At 44.6% G+C, this 12793-nt stretch overlaps 1 protein-coding gene across 3 annotated transcripts in view; it reads right to left on the bottom strand.

Annotated features, from left to right (window-relative positions):
* Window positions 1–1715: 1715 nt before the first annotated feature.
* The window catches only part of Fam20b (FAM20B glycosaminoglycan xylosylkinase), a 39436-nt gene continuing 28358 nt past the window's right edge, over window positions 1716–12793 (bottom strand). For all 3 annotated transcript variants that reach the window (XM_057770167.1, XM_057770169.1, XM_057770168.1), the window contains exons 5-8: window positions 11593–11764; window positions 9457–9648; window positions 7889–7948; window positions 1716–5240 (exon numbers count right to left, since the gene is read on the bottom strand). In XM_057770167.1, coding sequence (XP_057626150.1) covers window positions 5009–5240; window positions 7889–7948; window positions 9457–9648; window positions 11593–11764 — 656 coding nt within the window. In that variant the 3' untranslated portion in view covers window positions 1716–5008. The remainder of the gene's footprint in view (window positions 5241–7888; window positions 7949–9456; window positions 9649–11592; window positions 11765–12793) is intronic.

Below are 12793 nucleotides of genomic sequence, written 5' to 3'. Positions count from 1 at the left end.
AGCCTTTTACCTCCAAATAAATTTGGTAAACAAACTGAAAACATGATGAATGTGTCCTAGTTCACCTGTTAAAGGTTGGACTTCCGTGGCCCAGAGCACTTGCGGAATCCCTGAGGTCTGTGACTGTTCTTTCAAGAGAAGGTACACTCCAGTAACAGGATGACCTTAGGAAACCCACGACCCAGGCAATGGACCCTACATCTTTTGAGTTCACAGCTCCCCAATTCTGGAGTCATGGACTTTTATTCTGTCTTTGTTGAGATAGGGTCTCACTACTGTGGTGCTGGCAGGCCTGGAACACACTTCACAGATCACTCCTGCCTCTTACAGGCTAGCAGCTATACACACAGGTCAAATTCAGACCAGTACCTTCTTCAGTGGAGGTGCTGTGCTCATCCTCATCCTCCCCACCTCCAGCACTCTTCCCTGGTCCTATTTCCAGAGCAAATTTACACCACTCCAGAGGTACCTGTAGCCTTACAAGCTATTCCTCTGCCGACACTAGTACATTTCTACACCTGTGGGTCACAACTGCGTTACGGGGTAGGGGTGTCAAATGACCCTTTCATGGGGGTTACCTAAGACCTCATAAAGCAGATATTTACATTACAATTCCTAACAGTGGCAAAATTAGTTATGAAGTAGCAATGGAAACAATCTTACGATGGGGTCACCACATGAGGAAATGTATTAAAGGTCACAGCATTAGAAGACTGGGAACCCCTGCTCTAGAGGCTTAAGGGAAAGGCCAATCATTGCCATCTGGGTGGCACGCCACAGTTCTCAGGACAATGTCCACTTTGTAGATGTTTACTGGGGTTTATACTGCCCACCCTTGCCTGCCTGCTTTAGAAAATGAAAGCTGCTCAGCTACAACTTCTAATACCTGTCTGGTGGGGAGCAAAGGGGTCCTCAGGGTCTGCAAAAAGATCTATGTGATTGTTTAAATAAGAACTATCCCTGAGTCTTGGGCCTTTTAATATTTGGTCCCTAGTTGATGGTATTGTTTGAGAGGTTTGGGAGCTATGGCCTTGTTGGAGGAAGTATTACTGGAGGAAGGGATTAAGAGTTAAAGGCCTGCCAGGCACACCTTTAATCCCAGCACTTGGGAGGCGGATCTCTGAGTTCGAGGCCAGCCTGGTCTACAGAGTGAGTTCCAGGACCCAGGACTACAGAGAAACCCTGTCTTAAAAACTCATGTCATTTCGAGTTTGCTCTGCCTTGTGCTATGGTTGAAGGTACTCCACCATCATGGGCCTTGGCTGTGGCGTTTATCACAGCGATAGAAAACTAACAGGATCTGAATGTGGCGAGTCAGGACGGAACACAGGCCAGGCTTCAGTGTCCATGTTGAGGTGAAATACAAGGACAAGAGCTCACACACTATGTAGCACACCTCTGGGTGAGGGTTTAGACAGTGGATTTCCATTTCAAAAGTGAAAATTCTGGATGTCCTAAGAATTCTGATCAGGGGAACCAGCTTTTTCTTCCTGCTTGCAGCGCACTGTTCTGCCAAGTTCTACTCAGGATTTCACCTCACAAGCAGCTTCGAGAAAGGAGCTAACCAAATATCCAGGAAGCCCTATGAAACAATCCCTAAGGAAGTTTAAGTGGAGGCAAAAGATGCAACATTTTCCCTTAGAAACAGGTAGGAAAATGGAGCAGGAATCACCAGGGAGAAAAAAAAGTATTAATAGGAAAACATGATACAATAATATATATTAAAATCTTTATTTTTTTTTTCAGATTGAAACCCATAGAACACATTAGAAATTTGTTTGGTGTCTTACCAAGTACAACCTCTGTCTGCACAACAGCTCCAAGAGGAAATCCTAGGCAGATCAAACAAGAGGGCAATGATGCCTCACCACCCTTTAGACAAATAAATTAGCTTCCCAGTAAGTTATTCCCAGCTTCCCCCAATAGTTTATGAGGATCACCTTAGCTCCTAAAAACTTGTGACAGTGCAGTACCCAGCCCCACTCACCACCCAGACTAGAGAAATAGAGGGGAGAAAAGCCAGTCTCCCCAGGGAGCACGTTTCACAGTCAGGTCACTTGGCTCAGCAGACGCTGGATGAACATGCTAACCTTTACCGGCCAAGTCCTTTCTCAATGTCAGTATTTCCTTGTGTCAAAGTAAATCTATTTTCCTTGGCAGAATGCACACACGGCCACATTACCCCCGACACCTCTACGCACCTGTGCTGAGCTGGGATCCCAGGCTGCACAAGGGGGCTTGCTGACAGCAGCTGTCCTATGATCATAAGAGAAGGTCATTTGTTGATCAGAGGGATCCAGGGAGGGGTGAGAAGGGAGGCTGAAGGAATGTGGTGCATGGAAAGGGAAAGCCAAAGTGTGAGTGTCTTAAAGAAAACATGAAGTCTTTGGATGACAACACTGTCCCCAGCACTGGGAAAATAGAGACGCTGTCAGGGTTCACTCTGCTAAAAGAATGTAATAAAGGTACCTGAATTCTTCCATTTTCTTCTTAAAATTTAGTTTGACAACCCTAAATGCAAACAGGTAAACATACCTTAAACATACCATTCGTCTCCAGCACATTGGAGCCTATTGTTTTGAAAGAGACTTAACTTACAGTCCTCCCCAAAGCACAATGCACCCTGAGACTAAGGGACAGTTTTGGGAATATAAATTCTATATCCAAATTTCCCTTTGCAACTAAAATACTTATGTTTAAGAGGTGGGAGCAATTGAGACAACAATGGTTCTGGCTTGTTCTGCAGATGGTCGGTTGGCAAATGTGCTCTAGAGCTGACAAAAGCCCTCTGGTGACTTGATTAGGACAGTCCTAACGCTGAGATGACCCCAGAACACCTTTGAAAAATGTATCTGTCTTTTTTCCCCCAACAGAACTTTGTGTCTATAAATTTGGGGTTAGAAGCTTATGGCTGGTCCACAGCCCCACCTGCCATGCCAAGATTCATCCAAATATACCTTTCCTACTTCAACCCAACTCCACCTTAGAACTCAAGTTTATATTCTAGTTGCTGTGTCTCACCAGTGTTGGCTCAATTCTAACTTTATCCACGGAGGGTCTGAGTACCTCCTAATGCCATGAGTGTGAAAAAAGTGTGAATGGCTTTTCTCTAATTTTTTTTTCAGAGCAGCTTTTCTGCTTGCTCTTTTCCTCAGAAGAATTGCCTTCAACGTTACAAGTGAGGCTCCTTGTCACTCACTGCACCGTGGACAGAGTGCTGACCCACAGCCCAGTCAACACTGAGGGGAGGGCTGACTGCAGCCATCTGTTGGCTCCCACTTTCGCAAGTGCTACCCACACTAATCTCAAATTCAACTGTGAATTTGCAAGTGGCCTGGAAACTGGACTCAATACCTCCTTTTGCTAACACTATTACAGTGTTTTGTGCTAATATTTGTTTTATTAAGTTCAATATCCAAGTTTTAAACAACGCAGCCTATTCCTTAATCTACCTTAAAATGCACATAAAATGTGCAAATGTTCCTAACTTCACGCCTTTTAAAAGTTGTTATAGGTTACTAGGTTTCACGTGAGAAACCTGGGGGCTTACCCTCGGAAGGTAGCTGCCTCAAGCCAGGCTCCATGGCTGGCACTGAATGTCAAGGAGAGCACTGGAAGGCTGGTCTTGACAGAAGTCCAGAAACACACAAGAGGCAGAGGGAACACACAGCTCTCGGAATGTGGACATGTCCCTAGCCCTGGAATTTACCACAGCTGCTTACATGTGAAATGACTTTGCTAGAATACAGAACTAAACCTCAACTTCAAGGAGATGGAAGAATTCTACTACACAAAATGAGGTTTAAAGAATAGAATTTGGATTTGATATGAAGTAAAATATTGAGGCTCTTTGTGGTAATCTCCTCAGTTTCAAGGCTCAGAAGGCTTATCATCTTTCGCTCGGCTACCCACAGGGCCCGTGTCTCAAGTTCCATCCAGCTACTAGCGGGGCTCATTCTCCTAAGAAGGCACAGACAAGCCACCATCACTGATTAAATGCCTCACACCTGAAAAGAGAAAGGAGAGCTGGGCATGCTTGCTCATACCTATAATCCTAGCACGTGGAAGGCTGAGGCAGGAGGATTGCTGCCAGTTCAGAGCCAGCCTGGGTCACATATTAAGTTCCAGACCAGCATGGGCTAGAGTGAGAGCCTATAGTATCCTTCAAAATAAATAATGCCGACGCAAGAAAAGGGGGGAGGGAGGAAAACTGAGGATGAAGGGATCACAGGTACCTAACCTGAACTACTTCAGCTTGTTCTGCTACTTTGGGCAAAAGGTGGACGTGGAAGTAAATTAGTGTTCATAGGGGACCATGCTTGGGTGGTAATCGTATTTCCTCCAGAGATAATTCTGGTTATTTGAATAGACTGGGGGATGAGTGTTTGCTTCGGACATATCCAAGAACCTAAACTCAGGGGAAGCTGCTTTTCAATAAGTCAATCATCTTTCTGGTTCTACAGAGTGAGCCCCTCCCTCTTCTCTTCCCTGAGATGTCAAATCCACAGCACTCAATAGCTAAGAGCCCCAACATCGTCCTGCCCTTCTCTCCCTCCAGCAGACTGTGTTCTTTTGTTGATGCCATTATGCAGACTGGAAAAGTCAGTACATTTTCCAGTCTGACTAGTTCTGCCTTTTTTGTTTTGTTTTTAAGACACAAGGAACTGCAAAGTGAATCTACAGAATCCATGGGTGTAGAGAAAGGACGGCAAAGTTCACCGCAGACACACACACTCTCGAACCAATTCCTTAGCCAGTGCCACACCTGCATGTCCTTTGGTGTGGGAAAAAGACTGATCAGACCTGGTGCTTGCTGCTTGAAGGGTCAGCTGCCGAGGACTCCGGGTGATTCTGCAGACAAGCTTCCATGACAACATTGCAGAAAACACCAGGCACTCCCAGGGCCACCCTGTCTTCTACCACCAGAACCCGTCACATGCCATTTGGAACTGATTGTGCTGTTTCTCTATCTTCGTAAAAACCAGTTTCACTTGTTTCATGTTGTGGGTTACAAGTGGGAGAGCGGCATCCTGTCTTCCACCAGCACCGTGTCCATCCCAAACTGGTCAGTGCACTGCTTGACGGTGGCAAGGACATTGAGGAGCCGCTGGTCCACAGTGTCCAAGTGTGGATCAGAGAGCACAGGGGAGATGGGGTCGTGGGCCATGGCAGATTTTAAGGCAGACTTTAGCACTCCATTCTTTAGGTAGTTGAGTCTATTCCAGGTTGAGACCCGAATGCTGGAGGACAGAGTTTTGAAGAAGTTACAGAACATCCTTCCATCACACTCAGTAAAGTAGGAAAGGCATTTAAAATCGTGTAAAATATTTCAACTAAAAAAAAATACCACTTCTATTTCAGATTTAATACTTCTGTATTAGAAGTAAGCCACACTGCCATGCTGTAAATTTGGGGAGTAATTAGAGCTTCGTACAAAGATCTGTACGCATTCACTACAGTAAGAAGAGAACTGAACCAATCTAAATGTCTACCAAGTGAGACGTACTTCAGATTATGGCTGACACATCAGGGAATACCATGCAGTCATTCAAAAGTTTGAAAACTGAATGGCATGGGGAAATGTCCATGATAATTACATTAGAGCTGAGAAAGTCAGTTAGAAAAACTCACTGCCTGTTTGTAGGGAAACTAACCTGCATGACCAGTGACAAAGCCACAGGATTAGAGCGAACTTCACTATGTTACAGGAGTTCCGCAGATGCTCAGGGGTGATCATAACTTCATTATTCAAATACTTCTGGATTTTAAAAATTCTACCATTAATAATAGAAAAATATTTACTCTAAGAATATCTCTTCTTTTGCCAAGAGATGATGGCGGACACCTTTAATCCCAGCACTCAGGAGGCAAAGGCAGGTGGTTCTCAGTGAGTTCAAGGTCAGACTGGTCTACAGAGTGAGCTCCAGGACAGCCAGGGTTACACCTAAAAGCCCTGTCTCAAAACTCCACCATCACTACCACTGGGGGTTGGGGGGAGAATCTACTTTCTTGGGAATGGAGATGGCTCAGCACTTAAGAACTTTTATTGCTCTTGGTGAGGACCTGCGTTCAGTTTCCAAAACCCACTCTGAGCTGTTCACAGTTGCCTGTAACTCCAGCTCCAGGGGACCCAATGCCTTCTTCTGGCTTCTGCGGGCACTACATTCAAGAACACAGAGTCCCACAGGCAGAGACACAGACACAATTTGAAATTTTAAAAAAATGATTTTCTTTAACTGGGATGACAGCACTCTGGTTCCAAGGTTTTCAGGACAGAGACCAGTATGGCATGTGCCCCATCTGAGTCACTCTGTGGGCCCACAATGTGCCTTGAAGGTGGCCCAGAGGCTTAGCAGAGTCACCTCTTCCTCTGCAGACCGTGACACCAGCTGCTGACTGTCTGTATTCTAAATACTCTCAGCTTTCCAATCTCAGTAAGGAGAATTAGAGCTGCCCAGGTAAGTAATGTGACTTTCTAAAGAACTCTGTTTCTTACTGAAAAAGAAAAGGCCAAGCATGGTGGCGCAGACTGTATGTAATCCTGGCACTTGGGGACTGAAGCAAGGATGCTGGGATTTTGAAGACAGCCCAGGCTATATAGTGAGACCCTGTGAAGAAACAAAGAAAGAGGCAGGGGAAGATAGGAGGGGAATGAGAGGAAGAAAATGGATGGACGGAGACGGGTGGGCTGAAGAGCTCAGTCAGTAAAGAGCTCTGCAAGCACAAGGACTTGAGCTGATCCCCACAGTTCATGTAAAAAGACACTGGGCATAGTGGGACCTACTTGCAAACCCGAAGTAAGGGAGATAGAGACACGAGGATCCCTGGGGCTTAATGGCCAGCCAGCCTAGCCTACTTGATGAGTTCCAGGGCAATAAAAGACCTTGTCTCAAAAAAAGGGGGCGAGGTGGACAGTTCCTGAGGATGGCACCAAGACTGTCCTCTAGCGTTCACACATACATGCACACACATGCATACTTGCACACATACAACAGCAGATGTTTGTGTGTGGGGAGAGTGAGGGTGGAGTGTAGCTCAGCAGTAAAATACTTGTTTAGTAGGCACAAGACCTGGATTTAGTCCTAGTACTGGAAACCAGACAGGCAGACAAGGGAAAAAGAGAATGAAAGCAAAGCTGCAGGGGCTATGTTTCCGGGCTGACTAGTGCAAGGGCTTTCCCAGACCTGCTTTCACAGACAAATGAGGCAAATCCTGCTGGTTCTTGATGTACAAACTTCAAAATCAGTCCAGGAGCACAGACCCGAAGCATGAGCTCCAAGGGCAGACTTTACTTCATTTTCTTGATCTACTTCTCAATTTCTTTATTCTCTAATATATTTAAATCACATATTAAATACATAGAGGAAGTTATTTTTGGATTAGATAATTTCAAAGTAAGATATCCAAACTCCAGGGGGGAGGACTTGAAACCAAATGGTAAACCAGATGTAGCAACTGAGAATACAGATTCTAACAGATTTTTAAACAACTATTAAATTTTTTTTTTTTTTTTTTTTTTTTTTTTTGAGATTGGTTTAGTCTGTAGCCTGGTTGGCCTGGAAATCACTATGTAGACCAGGTAGCCTCAAATTCAGAGATCCACCCGCTTTTACGTTCTAGGTGCTGGGGTTAAAGCCAAACTAGATTATTTTTAGTAGGTGGTAGGGATAATAAGCCAAACACACACACATGACTTAGATACTACAAACTCAAAACGAATTCTGAGCTTTGGGTGAGCCGCCTCTGCTCTCCCCTCAGCTCTGTCGAGGTCTGGGCTGTAGATGTAGAAAAAGCAACCAGGATGTTTTAAGGTCAAGGAAACTGATGTACTAATACCTGAACTCGAAGGAAGCAATGCAGGCAGACACACCTGCTGTGCATTACTTACATGCAACACTGATAGAGAGGGGCAAGAATGCTTCTCTCATCCAGCGAGGGGTTCCCAAAGCTGAAAATTAAATTAAGACAGTGAATTAGGTGCAAGTGTTTGCTCCCTTCAGCATCAAAGTAAGAACATATTCTGTAAAAACCCAACTGTGATCCTAGATAATTTCACGCTCCAACAGCTCAAATAATTTAAATTAAAAATAAGCCAGGCATCACTAATTAGACACAGGATCATTAACAGTCTGAACTAAAGTATCAAACAGCAAACAAACTCATGTAACAAGGACCAAGATGCTACAAGATGCTGGACCACAGCTGTGGTGCCACACTGTGAACTCCCAGTGCAGAGGGAGAAGACAGAAATCCTAAGTCCGTACACCTGTAAGAGATACGGAGAGAACTCCAGACTTGGGATCCCTGCCAGAGTCCCCCAGAAGGTAGGGGAACATTTACTTCCGAAATCACTAAAACCGTATTCCTGCCGGGCGGTGGTGGCGCACGCCTTTAATCCCAGCACTTGGGAGGCAGAGGCAGGCGGATCTCTGTGAGTTCGAGACCAGCCTGGTCTACAAGAGCTAGTTCCAGGACAGGCTCCAAAAAAACCACAGAGAAACCCTGTCTCGAAAAACCAAAAAAAAAAAAACAACAAAAAAAAAAAACCGTATTCCTGTAAGCAAAGCTGTTGGCAGCTTCAAACCAGAAAAACTGCCCAGGGGCTTTCAGAGGTTGAGACAGAACCCACTCAAAGCAGATACAAAAATGGTATTTCATTAGGAATGAAAAGGTGATTCTGGGAAAATGGTCACACTTTCACCTTTTTTTTTTGGGTTTTTCAAAGACAGTGTTTCTTTGTGTAGCCTTGGCTATTCTGGAACTTGCTCTGTAGATCAGGCTGGTCTCAAATTCACAGAGATTTTCCTGCCCCTGCCTCCCAAGTCCTGCTATTAAAGGTGTGAACCACCACTGCCTGGTCCCTTCCATTCTTTTCCTGGAATCTTTCCTTAATGCCTGGAGAAGCCTCTAGCCCTAACAATAGTGCAGGCAAAGCAGCTGCTGCTATCCTTTGAATATTTTTGCAGCCCACAAACTCTTGTTGCAACTTAATCCCCAATGCAAGGCTATAAAAAGGCTAAGTCCAGGAGAGTTTTGATCCCAAGTCCTCCCACCCTAGTCTCCAGGCTCATCTAAGGCACTAGTTGCCAGCCGTAGCACTGTAGAGAGGTAAAGAAGTCTTCAGTAGGTGGGGTCCAGTGGAAGGAAATCAGGTCACTAGCGTGCATTCTTAATGGAGATTTTGGGACCCTGGCCTTTTTCTTGTTGTTCTGTTTCCCAAATGCCACGAGGCCAGCAGCTTTGCTCTAAATGTGCTCCCAGACGTGATGATTCTGCCTCATCAGCGGCCCAAAAGCAATGAAGCCAACAAACCTCTGAAACCATGAACTGAAATATGCATTTCATTCCTACAAGTTGATTTATGGCAGTATGTGTATTTGAAAGGTGCCCAACACAGTACCCTAGAGAATGTAGTCTTTCACAGAGACACCAACAACACAGTCCTGCTATATATACCTTTTGGCATTATCAAGAAGAATAAGCATGCTAGCGCCTTCATCATCTTGAAAGCTTTCATAGTGATGGCGGTCGGCATTGCCAATCAAGTAATCAAAGACAGCGGTGTCAATGATGTCCAAGAGGCGTGGGCCTGAGTCATAGGGCGACGTTTTCTTCACAGCATCGCAGTAGCTCTCATCATACTCCCACCTGGAGGCAAGCGGCATCACAAGGGTTACTGAGTGCCAGCTACACCTGACTATAGAGTTTAGCTTCTAAGAGTCCTACAAAAGCCACGTGCTAACAGTTTGGTTGCCAGCTGTGATGTTATTAGGAGGTGGGGCCTTGTGGTAGGAAGCTGAGAAGTTGAGAGCAAGCCTAGAAGGAGGATCTGGCTACCCTGGCCTTCCTTCTCATTGTCTGCTTCCTGGCCACCATGAGGAGAACAGCTTTTCTCTGTAGCGTATGTGCTGCCTTGATACTGTGTGACCATAAGTCTCAACACAAGAGAACAAACCAAGCTGGGCTAAAACTTTAGAAACTGTGAGCCTCTTCTTTTAAAACATGAGGCATTTTGCTAGTGATGGAAAGTTAATGAAGAAAATTCGCACCAAGATAGGTTCATTGTTGTGACTATCTCTGACAGCGAGATTCAAAGGTCTTTGGAATTGGTTTGCAAAATTAGAAAAGTTTAGAGGAGCAAGCTAAGGAAAGCAGAGAATGCTGGAAACACAAATTTCTGGGAGGTTCTGGTAGGAATACAGTTAGTCAAAGCTGAACTGACAGGTCTGAGATGGAACAGGACTTCACCGGGAAGTAGACTAGAAGCTTATGTTACATTCTGAAGAAAATCTGTCTATGTTTTGTACTTACCCTGAAACTGCACAAAGGCTTATATGGTAGAGGCAATTTCAAGACAGCAGAGTGAGAATTACTGGCTGCTTTTAGCCATATTTACTGTGAGAAGTGGAATCAAAATGCAGGGCAGAAAGATTTAAAAAGCTTGTAGTTGAACCAGGAAAGAAGTACATATAAAGTTCAAGGCAAGAAGGGTACGCTTGCTGAAAAAACTAGCACCATTAAAAATAAAAATAAAAAAATAAATAAAAAAAAGAAAGTATCTGGAGGCATCTCAAGAACCTGCAAGACTCTGTCCATCCCAGGCTAAACCTCTGTGTTCAATCATCAAGATACCGAAGAGGCCACTGTGATCCACTTATCCACTGGATAAGCTCAAAATAGTGCCAGACCTTGTCATCATCCAAGTGACGCTAGCGTTGCAGGCATACAGAATTTAAGACTTGTGGAGCCATGTCCACTGAGATTCCAAAGGGGTCCTGAGAGGTTGTTCAGACAGGACTGGCGTTCTGTACAGTCCAAGAGCATGATGTATGAAGTGGTGAGAGTAAAGCCAATGCTATGGCTTCTATTAAAAAACAAAACCAAGATATTTATTTTATTTTTATTTGTGTGTGTGTGTAAGTATACTACACGTATACAGTTGTTGGCAGAGGCCAGAAAAGGCCCTTTGACCCCTGAAGCTGAAGTTACAGGTATTCATGAGCCCCGAATGTGAGAGCTGGAAATCAGATTCAGCTCCTCTGCAAGATCAGCAAGTGCTCTTGTCTCCTGAGCTACCTCTCCAGGGCCCCATGGTTTATATTTTAAATGTCCCCTAAAGATCATGCACTATAAGCCCTGGTTCAGCTCGTGGAACCTTCAGGAGCTTTAGGTGTGATGGAAGTTAAGTCATTGGGAACATGCCTTGAAGAAATAAATAATGGGGATATTCCAGGGAGACCCTGCCTCAAGGGACTGCTCCTGGCCTTTTCTCTTGTCTTTGCTTTCTGGAAGCAATGAGATAAGCAGCCTCTGTCACCAAGTGCTTCTGCCAATGAGGTACTATGCCACCAGAAGCCCAAAGGACTGTGGCCAAGTGATTATGGACTGAACTTCTCAAACTGTGAGCCAAAATTTATCTTTCCTCTTTTTAGTGATAGAAAGATGGCTGAAAACAGGGATGGGACCAACCTAGCAGGTCTGCCCACAATCCACAGTTCTTTTTACTCCTGGACAGATGGCTGGCTCCTATTCAGGAAGGGCAACTGGAGCGGTACAGCAAAGAATTAAGTCAAGGCACACAGGAGCATTTACCTGGCCAATTTGCCTTCTCGGTAAGTCCTGCCCCACGGGTGTCGATGTTTCTGTAGAGGCCACACATCTGGAAGCCAAAGTGTGATGGATCCCTCCATCATGTCTCCATCAGCACACGCTGGCTCTGTTTCTCGACAGTAATAGCACTTCCCATAGAAACATGTATTGTTCCCTGCAGGGCAGAAATGAGTCAGATATACTTAAGGAAGAAAATTAAGAACCCAAATTCTCCCCCAAACAAGATCAAACAGCTAAGTAAACAGGCAACACGAAAATTAAAATCCTGATGTTAGTCCATTTCATGCATGTTTTCCTATATAGGAAAAAGAGCAGACGGCATAGAACAATCTCCAACGAATGAAACGCTATATACTAGAAAGCAAATCTTCCTGTGTTCCTTCTACCCAGCCTCTCTCCCAGAAATGAGCCTCCATCACAGATTTGCTCTCAACTCAAACAATGTCTTCTTGTTCTTTATGAAAGTTGAGGTTTTGGCCAAAGTACCCAGAGGAGAGAGCCTGGTCACATATGGGGGAGCAGAAACAGGTAGGCAAATACACTGAGGATAATGGAAACTAGGTTCCTCACAGATGGAGAAGGAAGAAAAGTAAGATGGTCAGAGTAAACCCTGCCGTGAATTAGAATCAGATACTAGTTTTAATACACACCCAGAGATAATAATAATACAGATGTGTGTATGTGCATTTGTGCCTGTGTATATAAACCTATATTTCCTACTATGCCCTTCAACAGAACCTAAAAACAATGAGATCCAGGACTTATTTAAACATTGGTTCCCTGTTCTTCTCCCTTTCTTCTTGTGGTGATAGAGCTTCATATATACCAGGCTCTGTATATACCCAGCCCTCGTTTTGAGGCAGGCCTTGAACGTACAAGGCTTCCTGCCTCAACCTCACAAATACCTGGAATTAAAGCTTATACTACAAGACCCAGCTTCACCTACCACTTTCTAAAGACCATTTTGATACTATAGTAAAGGAGGGGGCACTCACTGAACAAGTAGCTGCCTCCAGGGCTGAGTCAGGGAAGATACTGATGTGTCTGGACTATACTGACATCACCAGCTGTAAGGAAGAGCTCAGAGAATGACACCATTCCAAGGACATGAGGCTCTTTTTCTTTGCTCTTGTTTTAGGATCATTTTCACAGTTCTTTACTCCTTATGACATCTAAAATAGTC

Source organism: Chionomys nivalis, chromosome 5 (genome assembly GCF_950005125.1).
Source record: "Chionomys nivalis chromosome 5, mChiNiv1.1, whole genome shotgun sequence".
Taxonomy (NCBI): Eukaryota; Metazoa; Chordata; class Mammalia; order Rodentia; family Cricetidae; genus Chionomys; species Chionomys nivalis.
The sequence above is the reverse complement of the archived record's forward strand: the minus strand, read 5'-3'. Positions and strand labels throughout refer to the sequence as shown.